This window comes from Plectropomus leopardus, chromosome 1 (assembly GCF_026936395.1).
Source record: "Plectropomus leopardus strain MGB_pleo_1.0 chromosome 1, ASM2693639v1, whole genome shotgun sequence".
In the NCBI taxonomy this organism is placed as follows: domain Eukaryota; kingdom Metazoa; phylum Chordata; class Actinopteri; order Perciformes; family Serranidae; genus Plectropomus; species Plectropomus leopardus.
This window is the reverse complement of record NC_142176.1, coordinates 20561908-20583588: the sequence shown is the minus strand read 5'-3', so window position 1 is coordinate 20583588 and position 21681 is coordinate 20561908. Positions and strand designations below refer to the sequence as shown.

The window sequence follows — 21681 nt, the reverse complement described above, 5'->3', positions numbered from 1 at the left end:
ATTTGGTTCAGAGTTTGCGTAAAAATGCACTAAAATGTTGTATGCACGACAGAACAACTTTCTTTGATGAAAATAATGATGCATGCCCCATCCTACGAGCACAGTCCACAGTTACAGGAAATAGCTGACAGCAGGAATGCTCCTTCTCTCTCCTCATCTGTCTCTATAGGACTCAGCTCCACCACTGGTTGGCTGGCTTCTTCATACAACAACTTCCTGTAAACAAGCCATGCTGCCAAGCACCCTCCCATCCTCCACCTCTGATCTCTAGGGATCTCCATTTGACCTCCTTATGCACCAGAACAATCGCTTTGAGCCGTCATGAAAGGGTCATTGCTGCATTTCAGAAAGTGATTTTCAGGGGCAATGGCCAACCGTTTGAAATAACTGCTCGTCTAATTTGAGAGCAAGTCCAGGAAATGTTCATTTTAAGGGAGTTATGTTAACAGTGGTTTCTTGTGTCGGGACTAAGTGTTATATAGGTCATGTAACATGCGACTGATCCACAGTCCATAAGTAATAACAACATACATCTGTGAGAGCATGCTTTTAGTTTTTAGCACTATCATCTCTGTTATCTATTATGGTAGAGGCAGAAATTTCAAAGTGTGATATCTCCAAAATTTGGCAAATAAAGCTAAAACTTCCTGTGCAGCTAGATATTAGAGCTAGACCAATAAATCGCTTGGGTGCATATATCGTCCATTGGGCTTGAGTGGCATCTATTTTCCCATACCTTTCCTAAAATTTCACCTAGGTATACAGTATACAATGGCATTTCTTAGCGGTACTTGTTCCTAACATCTAACGTTATCCCTACCACATGCAGTTGCCATGTTTTCCAGCTCAGCTGCCTTTTTTTACCAGTAGAGACATCTGGTAGCTCATGATGTGCACTATGTAAAATTCATTGCGTCAATACAGCATCTCTGTGTGAGTTTGATAGAAAGAGGAACTTTTTTTTGTGACCATATTGAAAATCATACCTTTGGGATTACTAAATACCCTGGTTTACCTTAATACTGCTCAAACCTTTTGCCCAATATTGTAGTAGTAGTATATGCATATATGTTGGCTGATGCCAAAGGAATGATTGATTTAATTTAGAATGAGTGTTTTCAGTGCACCAAAGTTTCTTTTTCAACTACAAAGTGCTACACTTAGTACCATGGACACACACACACAAACACACACACAAAATACCAGAGATCCTGAAAAATGTATATATATCAGGTGATAGTAATCTCATTGTTTAAACACTAAAATATTAAAATCAGCCCAACCAATTAAGTAACATCCGTCTGTACTGAATACCACTATGAATAAGTGAGCGTATGTGCTCTTTGGCAATTTGTGTGATCCGAGCCTTTAATTAGATAGTGTCTGTTATCCGCCGCTGCTTTTAGACTGTATAAAAGCAGTTAATTATCAGCATCCTGCTGAAGGCAGCAGGTCTGCAGCCTCTGAAATTAACACGTGCTGAGAAGGAGCACCAGACACATGATGATCCACTGTTGTGACCTTGATTAAATCAAGCACAACAAACAATAAGTTGCTGCAAAGTAACTACAAAACCCCAATGTCTTTGCACACATTAGACTGGTCAATTATAAGTTGTTATTCTCCTGGTTTATGCCATTTTTCACGAGGTAGCAGCCATAGTAATAAAGGCTGTCTGATTTCCAAAAATGGATCCGGAGCTTGTTGAAATAATGTCAGTCAAGCTGTTTTCTCTGCAGCAATGTAATGTCTGTGTTGTTTGATGTGAAAATAACAGTGCCCATTTTCTCTGGCATAACGTCTCCATGTTGTGTTAGTTATGCCACTTACTTTTGGTTTGTTGAAATTTGTCTGCAATGTTGATAATGAAAATTGAACAAGTGTGACACTGCTTTGTTGCTTTGCATGATTTTTTTCTATTAGCTTGCCTTATGAAAAGTTGCCAAGTGCAATAACTACCTTTCTGCTCTTCCCTCATGTTGATCTGTGATTGACAAAAGTCAATTTTCCTTGATGCCAGTGTTAAGCAGCATTAGACCAACATGAGATCCAGGTGGTGAGCGCAGCTGCCAAGCCAAGTAATATCAGTTGATCTGTTCACACTGATGGCACTCCCAATTTTGGGTTCTGGATGTGGTCTTTTAGGAATGTTTGCCATCTTGTTTTAGCTCTGGATTTAAGTTCATGTTCATGACAGGATTCAATGATAATATTTAATATTTTAATAAAAGCCCTGAAAGTGACACTTTGCCAATTTTCAACCAGCTTTGTATCATAAGTGTGGATAATATTTTTTAATGAACTGTGGTATCCATTTTTAGCCATCCTCCATTTTACCAGCACCCTGCTGGCAGATTTTTTATGGCTATGGCTTTTGCTCGAACTACAGCTCGTTCTTTTGGATTTTCGTATGCCCACCACCACAGACACAAAGAGTATAGAAGAGAGAAAAGACCCACCCAAGATTTTGTAATTGTATTGACTATTTTTCACCTAAAATGTCTTTATAAACATATTTTAGTGCAATGTTTGGCTGTAAAGAGATTGTGAACAGGAAGTGAGCACCAAATGTTTTTCTGCAAAAAAAAAAGGGAGGCTGAAAAAAAACAAGATTCTGTCACTGCGTTGCCTATTTGTCGCCTAAAATGCTTTCAGAAGCATAGTTTACTGTTAAACTATGGTATGATATGAGATAGTTTGTCACCGACTGACCATCATAGTTTTTCCTTTGTCAAAACCGAGGGGTTAGCATTACATCACCCACCAGTGGGAGCGTTTATTAGTCTGGTGCTGCACAGTGGATTCTGGACTTGCAGGCTTTCTACTTCTTGAGCAAAAACAAACGCCACAACCCTTTTTCTCAGTTTTTCTGGTCATGTTGCACCAATTTCAAAAGTATGTGTGTTTTTCTACTAAACAGGCAGCATTTTGGTACAACCATCTTTGCAGCAGTGAAACACTCATTTAATTCAGTCTAAATTCCTCGTAACACTCACTGACAAGAGTTTGCAGCATGACTTCATGTTTATTTGCTTATTTAAAAGTGTGGAATGCTGCAGTTTTTTCAAATGTCTCATGTCCTTGTGTTTGTCCATTAGGCGAGTGGGCGGTTTGCAGACAAACATGACTGCCAACAAGAGTTCGAAGGCTGCGCCTCGTGGAGGAGGGGGTAAAGCTCCCCGGGACGTCCCTGACAGGTCAGTGACATCAGGGGAGGGCTGATAAGTGTGCATTTCCAGTCATGTCACATGGTTTCAGAATATCCATCTGACTGAAAGAGGAAACGTGCTGTACTTAATATTAGCTACTTCATATTCAACCACATCTTTCTTAGTGATGATCAGCCTGTAGTCATTTTCCTTTTTTTAACTCATGGGAAAGAACAACTGATGATTGCCTGTCATGATAAGACCTCCAAAGCTTTTGCATGTACGATCCTGTATCCTGGACAAGGGCCCCATCCAACCCAGATTTGTGAGTAGAGAGCTGACGCTTGTGTTAGCATGTCGAGAGCTGACAATGTCCTGCTGTGAGAGAAAAACAAACTTTGGGAATGATATGTGATATCTAGACTATTAGGTCTTACAATTTGTCATCCTGTCTAATTTCTCCAACCAGAAAGTGTTTTTAGGAGCAGGCCAACAGGTCACATCTCACATACAGTAGTTACACATAATCCTTGTACTTCACAGCTGTGGAACATAGTCTGTATTCACAGTGTTGAACTTCTTTCTGATGCCCTGATGGTTGGATTTTAGCAAGATGATTGTAAGCAATGGTGCTGCTGTTGGTGTTGTAATATACTAATTAGGTGTGGGCGTTATGGCTCTAAAACAGTAACACAATGTATCAGGCTATTTTTGCAGTAACAATATTCTTGATGATATGACAAATCACTGAAAAATATTTTATTATTAATTTCAAGATCATACAATTGCTACAAATAAGTATTATAGTTTTAAATGTCAGAATGAAGATTTCCTACCGATTTGCAGTGTGGAGCCAGTAGCAATTTTGCTTTCAGGCGTGGTTGTTGTGTCAACGAGTTGGAATATTGCCATTATCATGATATGAACTTTTCTTATCATATTGTCATATCATGTCATGTTATGTCTTATCTTGAACAATATGATATGGAGCACCCCTGATAGTAATGCCACTGTCTGACTGGCAGTGCTGCTTTTTTATTCTTTCCTAGCTATCTGTGCTGATGAGGCAGTCGTGGTCAAACACACACAGGACAGTATTTCCCACACTGCAAAACATAACGTAACCTGCGGCAGCTGGTTTCTGTAATTGTTTGTGGTGAGAATTAGGGCTAGTGGAAGTGGCAAACCACACAAGTGTTAACATTATGATGTGGAAAAATAACATTTGTTTGCTGCTGAATGTGCACGTTACTCCCAAGGTAAGCTTGGTAAATGTTAATGTGAGGAAAACACTTATCCCAGTGGCACAAAGCTCTCTTACTCTGCTGGCTGCATCCCTCTGACATGATTATTGTGCATTTAACCTCAGCCTCTTTTGATAAATTTAATCCTATAGTAGAGCCTTATGAACAGCTTGCCGTCCTCATGGGCTCATGTTAGCCTAGATTCTTAAAGATTACAAAGACCGGTTGTTTCAACAGATGGAGAGAAATTAGTTTTGTTTTCGAGGACAAATTATACCTATACAAAACTGTGTAGGCTCAAGTAGCACACATGGCAACATGCAGAAGCACGATGGAAAAAAACAATACAAAGCAAAATGGAAAAAAACTTACGCTGCGCTCTATTCTTTTCTGAACTTCTGTGAGGGAATAATTCAACTTAATGTCCTGTCTTCAGAGATCACAAGCAGATACAAAAGCAATCTAGAGAGGTGTTTTGGCAACATGAAACATGCTGACAAGGCTCGGAGAGAGAGCTCACATTACTGTGTTTAGTGCTGTGTTTACACTGAATCAGGGAGACGGCAGACAGCAAACCGGATATCGATTAGTGGATGAGAGCTGGACGGTAAAATAAAGTAAGGCAAGCAGAGAATACCAGCAGTGGTAATCATTGCCATTCAAAATGAATATTGTAACTTTTGCCATCATCCGCAACGAAATTCACAACTGGATGTTGTGTACCTTCTTCACAGAAAGCAAAAACACAGGCAATCTGGACAATTATTGGACATTACTAGAAAAAAGACATAAAATTATAAACATGAAATAATTTTATTCAATAGTTTTTTTTTCCATTGGTAATGAATAATATGGCATCACCCTTGCATGTTACATTTTACATTCTGGCCATTCTGTCAGACTATTTTTTTTCCCCGTACCATCCAGAAGGTGTTATCATTGGTGTTTTGCAGGTGTTATCATCATTGTCATCTGCAGTCTACTTAATCCCATGTGAATGCAGCATTACACATCCAAAAATGCACATTCACTGACTTTATCTTAACCCTCTGAAACTCTTAAATAAAGTATGTGCTGGTTTAAAGTTTTATCCATGATAATGCATAAAGGAGTGCTGATGGATGATAAAGTATTCTTATGTTGAACTATAATAATAGTAGAAGTGTTGTTTGTGTTAGCAGTCTGCTCCGTCCATCCTGGTCAGGAACAGGAAGTGGCCTGTGGTTCGCATGCCCGGGAAGCCTGAATGAAAGCCAGAGGCCAGGTTGTGACTGGCATCCCGCTCCATGTACACTACTGTATGTGTGGCCAGCCCAGCTAACGCTGACTGAACTGATTTTATTTTTGCAAGCATGATCCAGAGCCCCTTCAAAATCCCCAACGTGCCTTAAATAGACAAAAAAAACATCTTTGTCTGTCTAATCACAGTCTTCATTTTATTTTACAGCATTAGGAGTAATCCCAGCTAAACAAGGCCATAATATTATAAAATCTGTTATTCAGTTGCTGGTTTTATATTTGAGGTTGATCGAATCTGCTGCTATGGAAACAGGTCATTTGATTCATTTCATTATAACAGTAGGCCTACTTCATGTGACTTTATTACAACTACTTTGTATAACAGTAGTTTATTTAGTAGTATTTTTTGTAGTCTACAGTAGTTTAGAGGAGATGTGTAATGTGTATCGTGATGTAGCCTATAAGTATTGTAATATTATTCAGAGGCCATATTGCCCAGCTCTACTTAGTAAATATACTAAATGAAACAAAGATGCAGTCTCTTCGAAACATTCACAAAGTACACCAAAGTATTTTCTTCTGCATCATTTTTTTATTGCTTGTTTACTGTCATATTTGTGAAATCATGGCTGAGTGTGGAGACGGCGCCGGATTCTCCCCATGTTTCAACCCCAGCGGTCATCAAACCAAACAGCAAAAATTTAAATTGCTGTGATTAACTCAATAAAGTGTACTGTTACTGGCATTAGAATTAGATTACTGACTGTTTGGTCTGGTTGCTACTAAAACATTCCCATTGATACTTAGCTTCAGAGACACAGCTCCCTCTCTGGCCATAATTCTTGGCAGGAGTTCAGTTGGGAATTTTAGCAGCGAATCAGTAGGATTTTAACATGCCAGACTAATGCTAAAAGCTCCCTGCTGAAGCACTGCAACATTTCATGTGTTGAACTGCTGATTAATGTCAGAAAGTGTTAAAAAAGTATTTTCTTCATGCAACCATATGGCCTGTATGACTTACTGTGGGGTTTCAAATATGAAAGTCGGATAACGAGAGTTTATTTTGAACTCTTTTCAAGCTTGAGTTAGTTGATATTTACATTAATAATCTGAGTAAGGTAATACTTAAAGCTTAATTTATTTTAAGCAAAGGAAAGATAGTTTGTTGGTCGGGCCCAAAAAAATCAGGCCAAACCTGACATGAATCCGCATAGTTTCTGTCTAAGTCAAACCTGAATCCCAACCATGGCAACAGTTTTAAGTCAGACAAAAATCAGAATTTCCATAGTAAATTGTTTTTTTTTTTTGTAATATTAAAACATTTATAACAGGCCAAGGGCTGACATGTTTCCTCACACAACTTTTCATTCTTCTTTGCCATCTGTTAATTTAAGAGCCTGTCATCGGCTCTGTGTCCGGTGCACGGCAGGTTTGGCAGAGCGGGCTGCTCCCCTTGGTGCATCTCTGTCTTCAAGTGTACATGTTGATCCACAGCAATGATGATCAACATGAACCACAGTAGATTCAGTTATTCTTAGTTAATTAAGGTGGAGCTAAACATTTTGATTAATTTATCAGTCTCATTAATCAGTATTAAAAGAATTGTGCTTAAAAATCCATTTTGTTTTTTGAGATTCATATGTGTACTTATATTTACTTTACTGGTCTTCTTCGGCTTCTGTATTTTTGACCTGAATTTTTTAGTGTCTCTTGATGCACTGCTGATTTACAGAAGGCTTGGAGAGATAAAGCTTCTAAGCCCTAAAAAGACTATCTGTTTTGGATTTTGTCAGAAATCTCAATAAAAAGAGAATTAAAAAAACTTGACTTTAGAATACCATAAACCAGCAGTAAAATTTACCAGACATGACTCATCATTTCAAAGTCTCATATTTCTTCAAGGGAAGTAAGATAAGATGCATCCATCATACTTGCTGCTTGCAGGATCCTAGCTGTTGTAAAAAAAAATCTCTCCACCCTGGAGCAGGAGGAAAAAAAAACAGGGAAGGGCAGGTAGGTGTGAAGCAAGATCTGTCCCAACCTGCATTGTTGAATCACAGTGTGCAGCCCTCTGTTTCCTCCTCCCATAACGCTTGTTATTCTAACCGTGGCTGTGACATCAGATCTCCCAGAGTTCTACTTTCGCAAGACTTAGCCACCGTCCAAGTCATGACAAGGTTCCTGAAAGACTATGAGTAGTAGGGTGTTGGGGATCTACCGGGAAAGTTTGTCTCTCTTTGGAAATCTTAAAGGAGGTGAGCACCGTGAGAAAGTGTGTGTGTGGTGACTGATGGTGCAGTCAGGAGTGAGCGTGGAACGACTGTAGCACCTAGTATCATTTAGAAAAGAGGACCAAAAAGGAGCAGGGAGACTTTTACAGGTAAGACAGCTGTAATAAATCTTGCTTGGCACACTGTTTTCTGTGTGAGGTCCACAGTGATTCTCCTCAAGTTATTTTGATAATGTGGAAAAATCCAGAGTGGCATTTTAATGTAGTCTGTATTTCCCTTGGCTTTTACTTAATCTCATGCTGCCAAAGACAGAATACTTTCCTGTGGTTATTCTTAATAAGTGGCTCAAGTTTTCATTTTGTCTTTGATCTTGGATATGAATTCAAAATTTTCAGCTGATTCTTTTCTTCCATCTGTTCACCATCAAGTTTCTGGTGCTTTTCATGCTACATAGTGGATTTCTTGACACCTCTTTTGGTTTATTAATATTTGTTTATTTACAATGTACAATATTTACAATGTTTTCACACCTTTCTCTGTCTTGTTTCAGGTGCCAGTCTACATCGCCGTGTCCTGTTCTTGCTGCCGGTCAGGGGCAGAGTCAGCAGCCTGTCCTCAGTGACGGTGAGAACTCTGGGAAGCAGAGCAGGTACGTCAGGACTGACGGCAGGTTCCTGGTACGTGCTGGCTGGAACAGCAAGAGTCTGTGCAGCGGTGACGCAGACTTCCAAGGCCGTCTCACTAAGTCAAAGAGCATCAGCTGCCTGGACAACAGGCTCTCCATCTATAAACCCCCGAGTCAAACCAAGTCCTGCCAGGAAAGCCAGGACAAGAAGGAGAAACAAGGAGATCTCTCTTCAGGAGATGGACTTAATGTTCGGCCCCTGAGTTGGAGCACGCTGTCATTGGGACCTTCGTCCAACCAAAGTCACAAGCGCACCCTCTCTCTCACCCGCTCAGTAGCAGGTGTTCCCCCCACCACAATCCGCAAAAAGATCTCAGAATGGGAGTGCAGGAGGGTGGCTCTGCCTAGGATGAGCTTGTGTCTGGATAAAAGAGGAGGAGAGCGCGTAGGGGGCAGTGAGGGCTGCCCCAGCCTGCTCTCTTCTCCCTGCAGTGAGAAAACGTTTGACTTTAAGGGGGTACGCAGGATGAGCACAGCTTTCTCAGAGTGCTCCTACACAGAGGAAGAGGAAGGAGTTTCAGACAAAGACGGCATAGGTCGCTTCCAGAAAAGGATAGGCAAGACAGAGTCCTCTGGAACATTCGTACGTTCCCTGTCTGCTCGAAAAGAGACGTCAGCAGTTCTCAACAGGATACAAAAGATTGAGCAGGCCCTTAAGGAGAATCCCAGCCCATCCCCTCCACGTTATTTGAGTAATTGCTATGCTCCTGACAAGACGAGACAAAAGTCTCTTGTGATAGGTGATGACCTGGACAGTACATGCACCAGTAAGCGCAGCAGCATTTGCTCCGTGGCCACAGAACCAGATGCTGTTTTGGTGTCTGATAAGCTGTCTAAACTCAGACAAAGGTTCAGTGTGAGCTCAGCCAGGTCTGAGAGCCCAGAGCCACCAAGCCAACAGACCTCTGTCAGCACACCGGTCAATCCCTTACCCAAACCCAAACGCACTTTTGAGTACGATGCCAAACGGGACCAGAGGGGCGTGTCGCCAGCCAATGGACTACCTCCAGACAGAGCCTCTGAGTCTCCCCCGCCTCTGCCCTCCACCCCTGCACCCAGCATGACACGAACGGTAAAGATGGAGGGGAGCAGCACACTGAGACCCCAGGACAGGTGAGGATATCAGCGCTCTGTCTCACAGCCACTGATCTGTTTATAATGCAGTTTCTTTGTAAATCACATTGTTAAATTGCTTTTTTTGGTGACACAGCAATTTCTGGCCTCGTGTTACTGAAGTAAAAAATGGTTATAGTTATGATTGGCACACACATTATCTGCAGATTCTCTAAGCAGAGGTATTGGAGACCATATCGGAGAGAAGAGATCGGATCAGTGCATCCCTTTTGAATTTGGAATTTTCTTTATTTGGAAAGTTCTTAATTTAGAGTTTGAATTTTCTTTTTGAATTTTTTTTTTTTAATTGATTTTTAAAATTTTCATCAACAACAGCAAAAAGAAAAAAAGGCCAAAACATACACAGAGAACTAAGGTTTAGGTGCTCGAAGTACTTTAATTCAACACTCTTAAAGTCCTGGAATACCCTTAAAACCAGATATTTTTTTAACTTGGTCATAAAAGAAAATACTTGAATATAACTGAGAAAAGAACAGAATGCTAAATCATTTTCTGAAATGTATTAGGTATTCGTTTTAAACAAAGAAGATAAAGAACAGTGACGGTTGCAATTATTTTCTAATGCTGTATTAACGCCAGTCAGTTGGTAAACACCAGTAATCGGACCCCAGATGTTTTGAGCTGTAATTCGACAGTGAATAAGCAGAAGTTTTGCTCCATTTATGAATTTGCACAATTTTCTTGCAACAGCTGGTTATGGAGAAAACACTTTCATCCTCTGTCTGTATGAACCCTGAAGAAATAGAGGGGACAGAGATGTGACAGGAAATAAATAACATAGCACATATGGGTCAACAGTCAACCATTGCCTATCAGAGACCGCCAGGCCGTGTCACTGTGAAAGAAGGGAATGCAAAAGTTTCCAGAGTTTCTAGAATTTATCTGATTTATGATTGTGATTGTAATGGAGTTTGAATTTTCTAACATATCTGACAGAGGAATTTGGAAGTGTTTTCTTTGTTGATGTTGTAAGTTACTGATCAGAGTGACTGTTTGGAGCAATCTACTGTGATTCCCCTAAGTTTGCTTTGTGTTATGTTTTGAAGTGGAGATCAGAATTGAATCACTTATGTTTCCCAAAAGACCACTAAAGAAAAAGGAGAATATTTTTACTTAAAATAAAGTGCACAGAGTTTTCATCACTCCAGCTTCCCTAATTTAATCAGATTGAATAATGCTATTAGGGAAAGGCCTGTTATGGGCCAGAGTCGTAAAACAATTCATGACTAAAACTTTGTGTACGCTCAAAGACAGAAACTTGCATATGCATTCTTTTCATCAGATTTATGAAGCCATGTGTACGCCTGATTCCATTTTATAAATCTTAATTATTGTGGCCCTGGGCCCACACCCACACTTTGCCCTAAACTGATGTAAAAACACCCTTAAACATTTGTTTGCATATCGATACTTGTTCCCCTTCATTATTCATTAGACTGTGTCATATCACATATTCTTTAAAGGTGCTAGAGCAGTCGTTATTACGTATGGCTGTGGTGATTTGTAGTGTCTGTACCACTAATTCATCACATTTCTGAAAATCTCCCTCAGTCTGATTATGAAACACAGATCATGTTGTAGCTGACATTACAAAGGGAGCTACAAGGTAAAATTAAACGATTGCTTTCATGATGAAATTAATCACTCGTACATTATTTTAAAATCAACTTTATAAATGCGTCTTTGACATTTTTCAGAACACTGTGCAGCCTGTAAAAATGATAACACAATAAGTGAAACTGGCAAACAACCTAACAACAATGTTATCCGTCTCTTACTTTATCCTCGTCATCTCACCTGCAGCTACCTCAGCTGAAACCATGTCTGCGTCTGGGACAAAGTCTCACTGTGCACTCTTCTTTTATATATATCATTTTATGTGTGAGAAAAGGCGTATACACATGTTTTTTGTGCCTACACATCATTTATGCATCTGGTACTAGTTATAATAAAAGCAGCTCATACTAAAAATAGCTGATTTATTGTACAGAGCACTTGAAGTTACAGAGTCTTTCCAGAAATTCATTTTGGTCCATAAAACAACTTTAAACACACTCCAAATATATCTGTCTTATATTCTTACTTTAAGAGAAGTTCACACGTAGTTTGCTTCTAACTGAATCCATGAATATTCTCTATAAACCACTGAAATTCAGCCTCTTTGTTGCATAAATATTAACTGAATCTTGGATTCTGCTCTTGTTTTTAACTTATAGCTCTCAGGATCAGAAGTCCTCATTTTTTTATGTGAGGGTGGGGCCCTTTCCAGATTGTCCCTATGTAAAATGGGGATGAAATCCTTAAATGTTCATCCCTTGGACTCTGTGTTTAACATTCCTGTGGCTCCAGCAGTTTCAGACCAACCTTAAAAGCCACAAGCTGTCGATGGCGCGACATGACCGTACTGTAGATCCCTGCACTAATGTAGCAAAGTTCCTCTGCAGTGCCTTGTGACATGCAATGTGTGACTTAACACTGTGCAGAGAACAGTCGGAAATAGTAAGATACCTTCATGTTTACTTGTAACTAATCAGGATTGGAGTACATAGTGTTTTTGTTTTTCTGTGTTGGGTAAATAACACAAAAGACAAAGATTTTGACTTTTTCTCTTCCTGTTTGGCAAGTGGAGAAGGAGTAAAACTGGCCGTCTGGACTATTTTTTTTAAAAAAAAAACATCTGGACTTATTCTGTTTACTCTTGAGTGATTACCTCACATTGTCTGTCCTACTCACTGAGTGAGACTCCTGATTAGCATGTGTGAAGACCCAAACGTGAGTACAGTTATCACCTCAGTTATGTCTAAATTCTAAAACCCTTTGTACCTTTTGTTTTAAGTGAAGATTGTTTCCAGTAAAAGTTAAAGGCCGCGATTCTTTGACTGAAGGCCATACAGTGTGGCTGAAGCCTCATTAGTCGTCATTATTGGCTTGTGGCTCGTGGCTTGTGTAATTCTTGGCTTCTGGCTGTTTTCCTCGTCTGCAGGGACCCTTGTCTTTGGTTAATTATCTTTATCTACACAGCTGGTGGACTAGTAGTGAAATTATTAGTTATATTAGTCCCTCTACATATGACATTATCTGGATAACATCTAATTTTTTTAATTTTCTATTAGCTGTTTGTTTGACATCACCAATGTATCCTACATACATTAATGACTGCTTTACTTTGAACCTCTGCTGCAGCATACTGCCACAGCTGCTGCTCAACAGCCAATCATATTGAACCTGTTGTATTAAACCTGCACCCTCAGCCTTTGTGTTTATGTTCTGCACCTCCACCAGTCATCTGTATCACGTCCTTCTCATCCAGTTACTCACTCACCAGAGGCCTCCCCGTCATGTTCACTGTCTCTTACTGAATCATACTCCTCCAGGGCTCCCATGTTCATGAAATACCTAAAACTGTTTGGAAATTATTTGGAATGAACAGAATGTTTTTTTTTTAAAGATGATTTTTTTTTTTTTTTTTTAGCATTTTAGCCTTTATTAGACAGGACAGATCCGTAGCATGAAAGGGGGAGCGAGAGGGAATGACATGCAGCAAAGGGCCACGAGCGGAAGTCGAACCCGAGGCCGCTGGCACGGACACTGCCTTCATTCATGGGGCGCCTGCTTTATCCACTCAGCCACCGGACGCCCCATGAACAGAATGTTTTGAAAAAGTTTAAAATATGCTTTGTTTTGGCTATTATTTAAAATAAGTTTAAAAAAACAAAACTTGTCTAACGTTATGCAAAACGCGTTCCAAGTGTTCCTAATTTAAAATCTAATGCTGCGCTGAGTTACCCTGAAGCAACACTAGTATCACGTGATATACATAAAATAGGTATTGCATCAACGCCAAGGCCAAACACATGTCAAATTGCATAGAAAGTACAAGATATTCCGTTTTCTTTCTTGGCCAAAAGGGATGAGGCTGTGATGTTTTGCGAAGTACTCCAATGTTCTGGTTGGGTCTACTGGCATATGCATGTTGTTGGCAGTAGGAATGTCCAACAAGTGAGTAAAGTTAGCAAGCTCTGGAAGTTTACTTATACGCCAACAGCTGTGAAGTGTATGTTTAATCATGTATGGCTATATGACTCCATAGGCCTAACTATATAAACCTATAAGTCAAGGATTTGCGGTAAGCTATTAAAGTAAAGTTATGGAAAACATTTGAAAATGAATTGGTAAAAATATATGGGAACCCTGCTCCTTGTAATTTTTTGTATGCGAGTATGTAACATCTTTTCTTATTTTGGTCTGTCCCAGGGAGTCATGTGAGTCGGAGGATGCTAAGAGTCTGCCATCTTCATATCCGTCCTCACCTACAGAGAATGGCACACTAACTACAAACACACAGAGTCGACCTACTTCCAAAAGCACTTTAGAGGAGAATGCCTATGAGGACATAGTAGGTAAGCACACTGGTTCACCAACAGGAAAAATGACTTTCATGTTACTTAGATCAATCACTTGTTTTTTTCTGACCCAGGTCACTCTTGGGTACAGTTTAGAGCTAAAATGTTGAGTGTATTAATCAGTAACTTGCTTAACAGAGTTAAAAGGCAACTTCTATTAAAGATTAATTGTGTAAGTCAGTTTTTTTTAGCAAAAATTACAAAATCTTTCTGGTTTCAGCTTCTTGAATATAAATAATTGTTGGTTTTCTCAGGCTTATATAAAAGTAAACTGAATATTTTTGTGTTTTGGATTATTGGTTGGATCAAACAAAACATTTGATCATATCAGCTTGGTGTTTTGGAAGTTGTAGTTGGACAATTTTCACTATTTTCTGATATAAAGTGCTTTTTTGGTTTTTGGTTAGATGCCTGATATACGGTCTGTTGTTAAAACAAGCCGAAGAGATGTTCATGTTTGTTTTACAACATAAAATACATCAGTAAATACCCCCCTTGAAAATTTTGAAGCCTTCATGTGCCTTAAAAAAGATGTGTCCTAATAAGTGGTTAAATGACGCTACAGAATTTCATCACGCTGAGCTGCGCTGAACACACAACATTATGGTGGCGATGTTTAAGTCATGTGACCATGGTGTTCGTTTACAGACTAACAACAACTATTTACTTCCGGTGACTGCATTTGCGCTTTAAAAATCTTGAAAATGATGTTCATTTATGAAGATTATCTTGCTGAACAGAACTTATACTATCATAATTTTATGTTTGCTACAGAGCTTATTTTTTGCAATAAAATCCAATAGAAAAAATCCTATAGGCTTTTTGTTAAAGGAACCAGGGTGATGCTAATTTGCAGGTCTAACTCCAAAAAAATGTCATCCCTGAAGCACTCCAACAAGAAAATAATTTCCAGATTAATTGAGAATGAAAATAATTGTCAATTGCAGCATTTACATAGTTCACTGCCTTTCATATGTAGGAAGTCATGTGATTTTTAAACAGTGGTTATAAGTGAGACAGTGACAGTACAAGTATAATCTCATAGCTGCTTTGCAAAAGTCCAGATGAAGCATTAAAGTAAATTTTAGGTGAAACCTCCCACAAAGAGTAATTGCGTACATAATATGGTTATTGTTATTGCTACAGTGGCCCTTGCAGCATGGCCTAATGTAATAACTGGTCCTCCTGCATCTGCCTCATGTGGACTCTCAGCCTGAGCATTTTAACGGATAACATGTGGTTGTTTAGGCTGTATTTTGTTTTAAAGACTGCCTGATTGTCAACCAAACTTATGGTAAATAAGGTCTTTATTTTAATTGTTGAGCGCCGTTCTCCCACAGCGACACATTGTGTATCTCACTGCGCACAGGGTTGATTCAAATGTTCTCAAATGTGAGATAATGCGTGTATGAAATGCTGGACATGTTGAAGAGCCAAATTCCTTTCCACTAGCAAATGACCCCAGGCCCTCTGCCCAGTCCAGTTGCCAGCTCCCCCAGTGCATATTTAATGGTTTGGAAATGTGTGTCAGTGTGAGTATGGTCTCATGATGAAGCTTGGATTTCAGATCCAGTAAAAAGTTTTCACACTCTGAGATATTTTTTATGATAAACTCTCAGTGACCAAATAAGGACTGAAGTATTACTGTACTGTACATTACCTCATGCTTTTCCTACAAGTAGCTGCGTTGTTCTGGAGTCAGTGATCAGTGTTGTGCTCATCTGCATTTTTTATTTGAAGCTGAGGAAGTGCAGTCGTCTCAGAGAGAGAGCGTCAGGGCATGACTGATTTTCATGTGAATCCCAACAAAGCCCCCATTGTTCACACAGGACTGTGAGCGTGGAGTCTGCAGTTAGGAGACGCAACTTTTGCCAATCGCTGTTTGTTCTCGACAAGGACATTGTCTCTGTGCAAGTTTGAAACTGCTCCAGCTCTTTCAAACAAAGCTTTCAAACATGAGTCCTTATGGAGGAGAGCTGTGGTTTCCACTACCACCATGCACTTGGTTTACAGGTCAGATGATCCATGTGAGAAGCAGCCACAGCAGTAAATAAGCCACATTTTTATCCCTCTGTGCCCCTGTTTTAACAAGAATGTCATACAGAGAACCAGAGAAAGACACCTTGGCTTCCTTGGCCGAATCTGCAGGACATTCATACACACCTGTGCTTAATGCCATATATTCACCTTAAGTGATCTGTAACCCATACTACAATGTGCTTCAACTGAGTGATGGATTGTGCTATTAGCCGACTGTTTTAAGTGCTTCTGACTAGTGTAGTTGATACATGGAGTGCTGATGAGTGATGTGTTTACAGACAGGTGAATCACACTTTGTGCTAACACTATGATTCAGCTGTTTGTATCACAGTCTCGTTCAAACTCCCAGCTTAGTGTTACCTTCTCTGACGTAGTTTGTTCACCTGTTGCCTGCCCTTAGGTCCTGTCATATACATTTTTTAAAAAAAAAAAGCATATTTCCCCACCTGTTGAAAAATAAGTCTGTCCACATGACCTTCTTTTTGCATAATATCTGTGTCCACACAAGAATGCAGAAATGACTCCAAATGCTCGCCAATGTAAGGCGTCTGCAGCTGCCCACCTTGTCACAAAGGTAGTACAGTGTAGAGGCTAACATTACCTTTTTCAAAACACCCAAGAGAGATCTTATCACTGTTGACTGCCATTCGATAAAAGGATGAAGGAGATCACTCACAGATACAAGTGATGCTCTGGACATGTGAAAATTTTCCTTCCCCCAAAACAACAATCCAACTGTAAAATGTCCCACAAGTGGCTGTGTTGACCAGGCCTGATCCAAAACCGTCACCTCTAGTGGACTTTAAACCACGGATGCTGAGGTGGAGCAGAAAAAAAAAGGGTGTAGCAGATGCTTCCGTTCATTCGTGACGTGGTGCAGAAATACTGAGTTTAAGTGTAAAGTAAAATTAGAACAAACATTGCTAAAAAAAGTTAACAAACCGGTAGTCTGTCATTGTTTGTTGTGCATGTCGATTACACAAAACAACAATAGGCATGTGTAAATTAAGAAGATAACATGGTTGTTTCTCTAGTGCTCTGTTTTACATGCTCATACAGACAAACAATAACTGGAAGGGGTGGGGGAACAAAAACGGATACAGCAAAGTATCACAATAGTTTTCATCATATTGCGCCAAGTATCAATTTTACCATTATTTTTATTAAATAATTATTAATATTACAAATATCAATAAAACTTTTGGTAGCCTACTGTAATGATAAAATCATTTGCTTTTCCAGTCCACTATATACATTGCTGCAATAAAAATTACTGACGTGAGATCATCAGACTGAAAACTTTATCTTGTTAGAGAAAAACAGACACTGACAAATTTTGGAGACATAGTAAGCAGTTGAGATATGGTTATAAATCCCAGTATATCACAATATATGTTACTGCAATACTCAGTACATCACAAATAATTAAAAATTGCAATAATATTGTATTATGGGGCCTCTGGTGATTCCAATCCCGTGTAACTGGAGTTTTAAAAAAATCTGTACCCTAAAAAAGCCTCTGTTTTAGTAACCTAAAACTCTGTTTGCATGTAGATGAGAAGCCAGTACGTAGAGGATAATATCAGTTTATAAAAATATCTGCATGTGTAAAGAAGCTTTATGCTTGTAAATAAATCTAAGAGACTGTCTGGTACATGTTGTAAGTGATTAAGATTCTGATAAAGTTACACTTAATACTTAGCAGGACCTATAATTTTGTTATTCTTTGGTGTAAAATGTACCATGTGCATTCTCCTACATACTTTCTCCAGTGTGGTCACAAGCAGTCTTCACGATGGACACACTGTATGGTTTGTGGTGCCGCCAACTGTTTATACAAAACTGCAACCAAATTTTTTTTTTTTTATCCCATGCACATTTCTGTTTTACGACTGAATGGCTGAGCGGTGCCACTATACTTTAGCTTGTCCACTTTATAGTGTAAGCTGATACTGTCGCTGCTGGTATAGTTTGTTCTGTGCCTCGCCCTGCCCAGAGAGCCCATTGTGTACACAGAAAATGTACAATCACAGTGTGCAGCCGAGGTGTGTCCACTCCCTGCATAATACTGTGTGTCTGGGGGTGTGTTACAGTGAGATCTGGATGTTTGTAATCAGAGGAGTAGATTAGTACCCTCCAGTACATAAGCAGCTATGCAGACATATTATTTTCCCAGCAGGCTCTCATTACAGTATTGCTTCAGTTTAATGGAGTTGCAGCACAACATGGGGTCACACTAAGCCCTCTTATTCTGCTCCTCAGCTTTAATGATGCACAGAAAATCACTGCAGTGCACTAATTTACTGTGTGACACAACATAGCGCTCTGAAGAGCCCTGGCAGTGTGCGTTTCACTATGTATGTGTGCGTGGGGGTGTAGATTTGCTTCAGACAGGTTCAATAATTAACTTAAAAATAGTTAAGTGAACAAAGCTCTGCCTTTAGGTTAATCTGAGATGTTTTTAAAACACACTCATTGTTTGCTGAGTTCACCAGGTTTTCCACTAATATACTCAGGAGGAAGGAGCACAGCTACCAAATAGATTTTTTCTTCTTTTCCTTTCTACTGATAGATAACACTGCTTTTCTTTCCTTTAAAAAGTTCCCCTCATGCATTTCGACGCCATCTGGCTCTGTTTTTATTCTTCACAGTGGTTTCTTCACTTTCTCACAACCTTTTTCAGACCCTGCCAAAAAGCTATTCTCAGAGCACATGTCTGAATAGACATGGACTGTGGCGTTACACAAGGTTTCTCTTTATTGAAGTTGGCCCTCTGCCAGGTGACATCAGTGAGAGCTGTGCAGCGCTCTGTAAAGTTCCTTTTCTTCATTCATTTATTCACATCTATAGAGCAGTGACAATGTCTGTGCTTTATTGTCATTTCTTAATTGAATTGATTATAATTGAAACCTTAATTCATATTATAGGTTTTGTTTTTTGGAAACATTATTGCCTGGACAAGTCCACAATATGTTCAAGCACATGGCATTTTTTAGTTTTTTAGGTGATTATACACTAAAGAAAGCATACTTCATTCATTCATTCATAACTGCTTATCCTCCCAATGGTTGCGAGGGGGCTAGAGTCTATTCCAGTAGTCATAGGGCGAGAGGTGGGGTACATCCTAGACAGGTTGCCAGACTATTGGAGGGCTGACACATAGAGACACAGACAGCCATTCACCATTTAAACCTCGTCTCAACCCGGGTTCGAACCTTGGACACTATTATGTTCAATTTTTACCAATATATGCCCCTAAATCCTACACACTGGACCTTAAAAATATAACTCTTCTCAGTGTAAGAGGATGATCCTCCTCTGTCTCTCAAAGCAGACAGTTGGCATGCCTGGACAGTGACTCATCAGCTGTGTTGTGTCCAGAAGTTTCAGCTGGGCCCACTGGGGCCTGTGGGGCCCAGTGCCAACAGCAACTGTTTTGAAAAAGGGAGTTCACTTGAGCCAGCTAGGAGTGACCTTTGCCCTACCTTTCATGACTCTTCTCTTTTCACACTGACTATAGGGAGGCCATCAGTGCCCCTAACACGTTTCACTGTCCTCCGTTTACCCTTTATGACCCCACAGGCTCGTCTGTCTTCTGTCAAAAACATCCTCTGTCCATGAACAGTTGCTGCTGTGTGACATTATATTGCAACAACACTGAATACTGACTTCACCCCCACAGAGAAGGAGAATCCATACGAGGATGTTGACCTGAAGAGGAAGAGTTTGGGTCGGAAGTCGTGTCTGTTGGAGAGCAACAGATCGTGGACCACCATGGACAGGAAGCTGAACTCTCCACCTCAGGTAAGTAGTCATAAGTCTGTTGGGATCAACAGCACAGATTTGTTTTTGTGTAGTGAATATAAAACATATGTTTGCCTGCATCGTCCCAGTAGGTGTCAGTGCCTGGACAAGATCTTTTAAAGAATCTCACGCCTCATTTGTGTCACTACAGGAAACAATTTGATATGTTTAGACCTGGTGATTCTCCTCAGGAAGGCCCATCTGCACATTTGGCTTTTTCACTTTGAAGCACTTCTTTCATTATATAAAGGAGAGATAAACAAAGTTACTGGTGGTAACAACAACTGTGGTTTAATACTTCTGCAAATACTCCTTGAGCTGCCACTTTGTCAGAAGTATAAAGAAAGAGCTACTGTGGAATCTGTTTATAGTGCAGCCAAACAAACACATCTTGTTTAATAAAGAAGTCAGTCAGTAATTGGCTTTTTTCCCATTGAGACAATAGTTTTCTACATAGTGTAGTTTGTTTCCTTGCTGATTAGGTGTAGTTGTGCAGCTCATCACCCCAACACCTTCTCACTCCCAACTCCTCACATGGCGCCGCTCTGTCAGGAACTTCTGCATCAGCCTATGATGTTTCAGGTTTCCTTGTGTGTCAGCTGTTTACGCTCTTGGAAGCCGTTATGGTGATGTCAACAAATGCACGTGGTGGGATGACATTACGATGAGATGATGCAGCATGTTGCTGTGATGTCAACAAATGCTCGTGTGGTGGTATGAAACAGTGTTATGTTTACACAACAGCGCAGACTGTCACTGTTGTTGGGATTAGGCACCAAAGTCATGGATGGTTAGGTTTAGGCAAAAGAGGCACATGGTAAGGTGTAGAAAAAGACACACACACATCCACACAGGAAGCAAACTCTGAACTCCCACACGAAAGTCGGTAGTTTGTAGGACCCATCCACCTCCCCATCTGCTCACCTGATGAGTGCACTCACACTCCTTATATTACTTGCTTACCCGCAGCGCTATTATCTGGCTCTGTCCTTCAGCGTTTCAGGCGCATGCAACCGCTTTCATCACAATTCTATCTGCCAGCAGGTATGATCTCCTTGGAAAATAAAATCTTGGTTTTCGGAACAAAGGAAGTACATTGCACTATTATACAACCAATACAAATATACAACTATTGCACTATTAAACAGGAAGAAGCTAGCGCTTTTGTTTTCCCTAGTAGCTATCAGGAGCTATCCCCAGGTACCATAGAGTATCAATGTAAGTTCATTGCAGTTACTTCAGTTGAACCACCATCTGCCATTTTTGCTACTGGCGATAGTAACTGTGTAAAACAAAATGCAGTGTGTCTTGTGTTGTTTTTTGTCTGTTTCCACAGGAAAATATCTTGAATTATTGTACCGGGTTAACTATTTATACTACCCCAACTATTATTTATAGAAACCTTATGAAGGAATGAAATATACCAACCCCTCTGTAATGTTTCCTCTTTGACTAGTTGCCTTCCAAACCTAGTAGCCAGTCCCTTCGCCTCCCTGGTCCAAGTGACAGGAAGAGCCACCGGATGTCACAGTTGTCCAAACGCTACAGCCACGATGAAATGCTGCTGCTCCAGCGGGGTGTATCAACATCATCTTGCGGCCTGCTGGATGATAGCCTCAGTAGCACCAGTGAAACCCTGGCCTCACACAGGCACTGGAGGATCCCCAAGGTACACACAGCTAGATCCTACACAAACACCTACACTAAGTCCTTGTAGAGCTCCGACTGTGCTGTCTTTCCTTTCGTGCTTCA

General features: G+C 40.1%; 1 protein-coding gene across 3 annotated transcripts in view; it reads left to right on the top strand.

Annotated features, from left to right (window-relative positions):
- The window catches only part of dennd2b (DENN domain containing 2B), a 61750-nt gene that overhangs the window by 17151 nt on the left and 22918 nt on the right, over positions 1 to 21681 (top strand). For 2 of the 3 annotated variants that reach the window (XM_088077365.1, XM_042485349.2), the window contains exons 2-6: positions 3099 to 3197; positions 8414 to 9661; positions 13937 to 14082; positions 19808 to 19929; positions 21386 to 21598. In XM_088077365.1, the coding sequence (XP_087933491.1) occupies positions 3124 to 3197; positions 8414 to 9661; positions 13937 to 14082; positions 19808 to 19929; positions 21386 to 21598 (1803 nt within the window). In that variant the 5' untranslated portion in view covers positions 3099 to 3123. Of the gene's footprint in view, positions 1 to 3098; positions 3198 to 3264; positions 3475 to 8413; positions 9662 to 13936; positions 14083 to 19807; positions 19930 to 21385; positions 21599 to 21681 lie in introns of those variants that run through there. The other variant, XM_088077374.1, reaches the window with a different exon arrangement.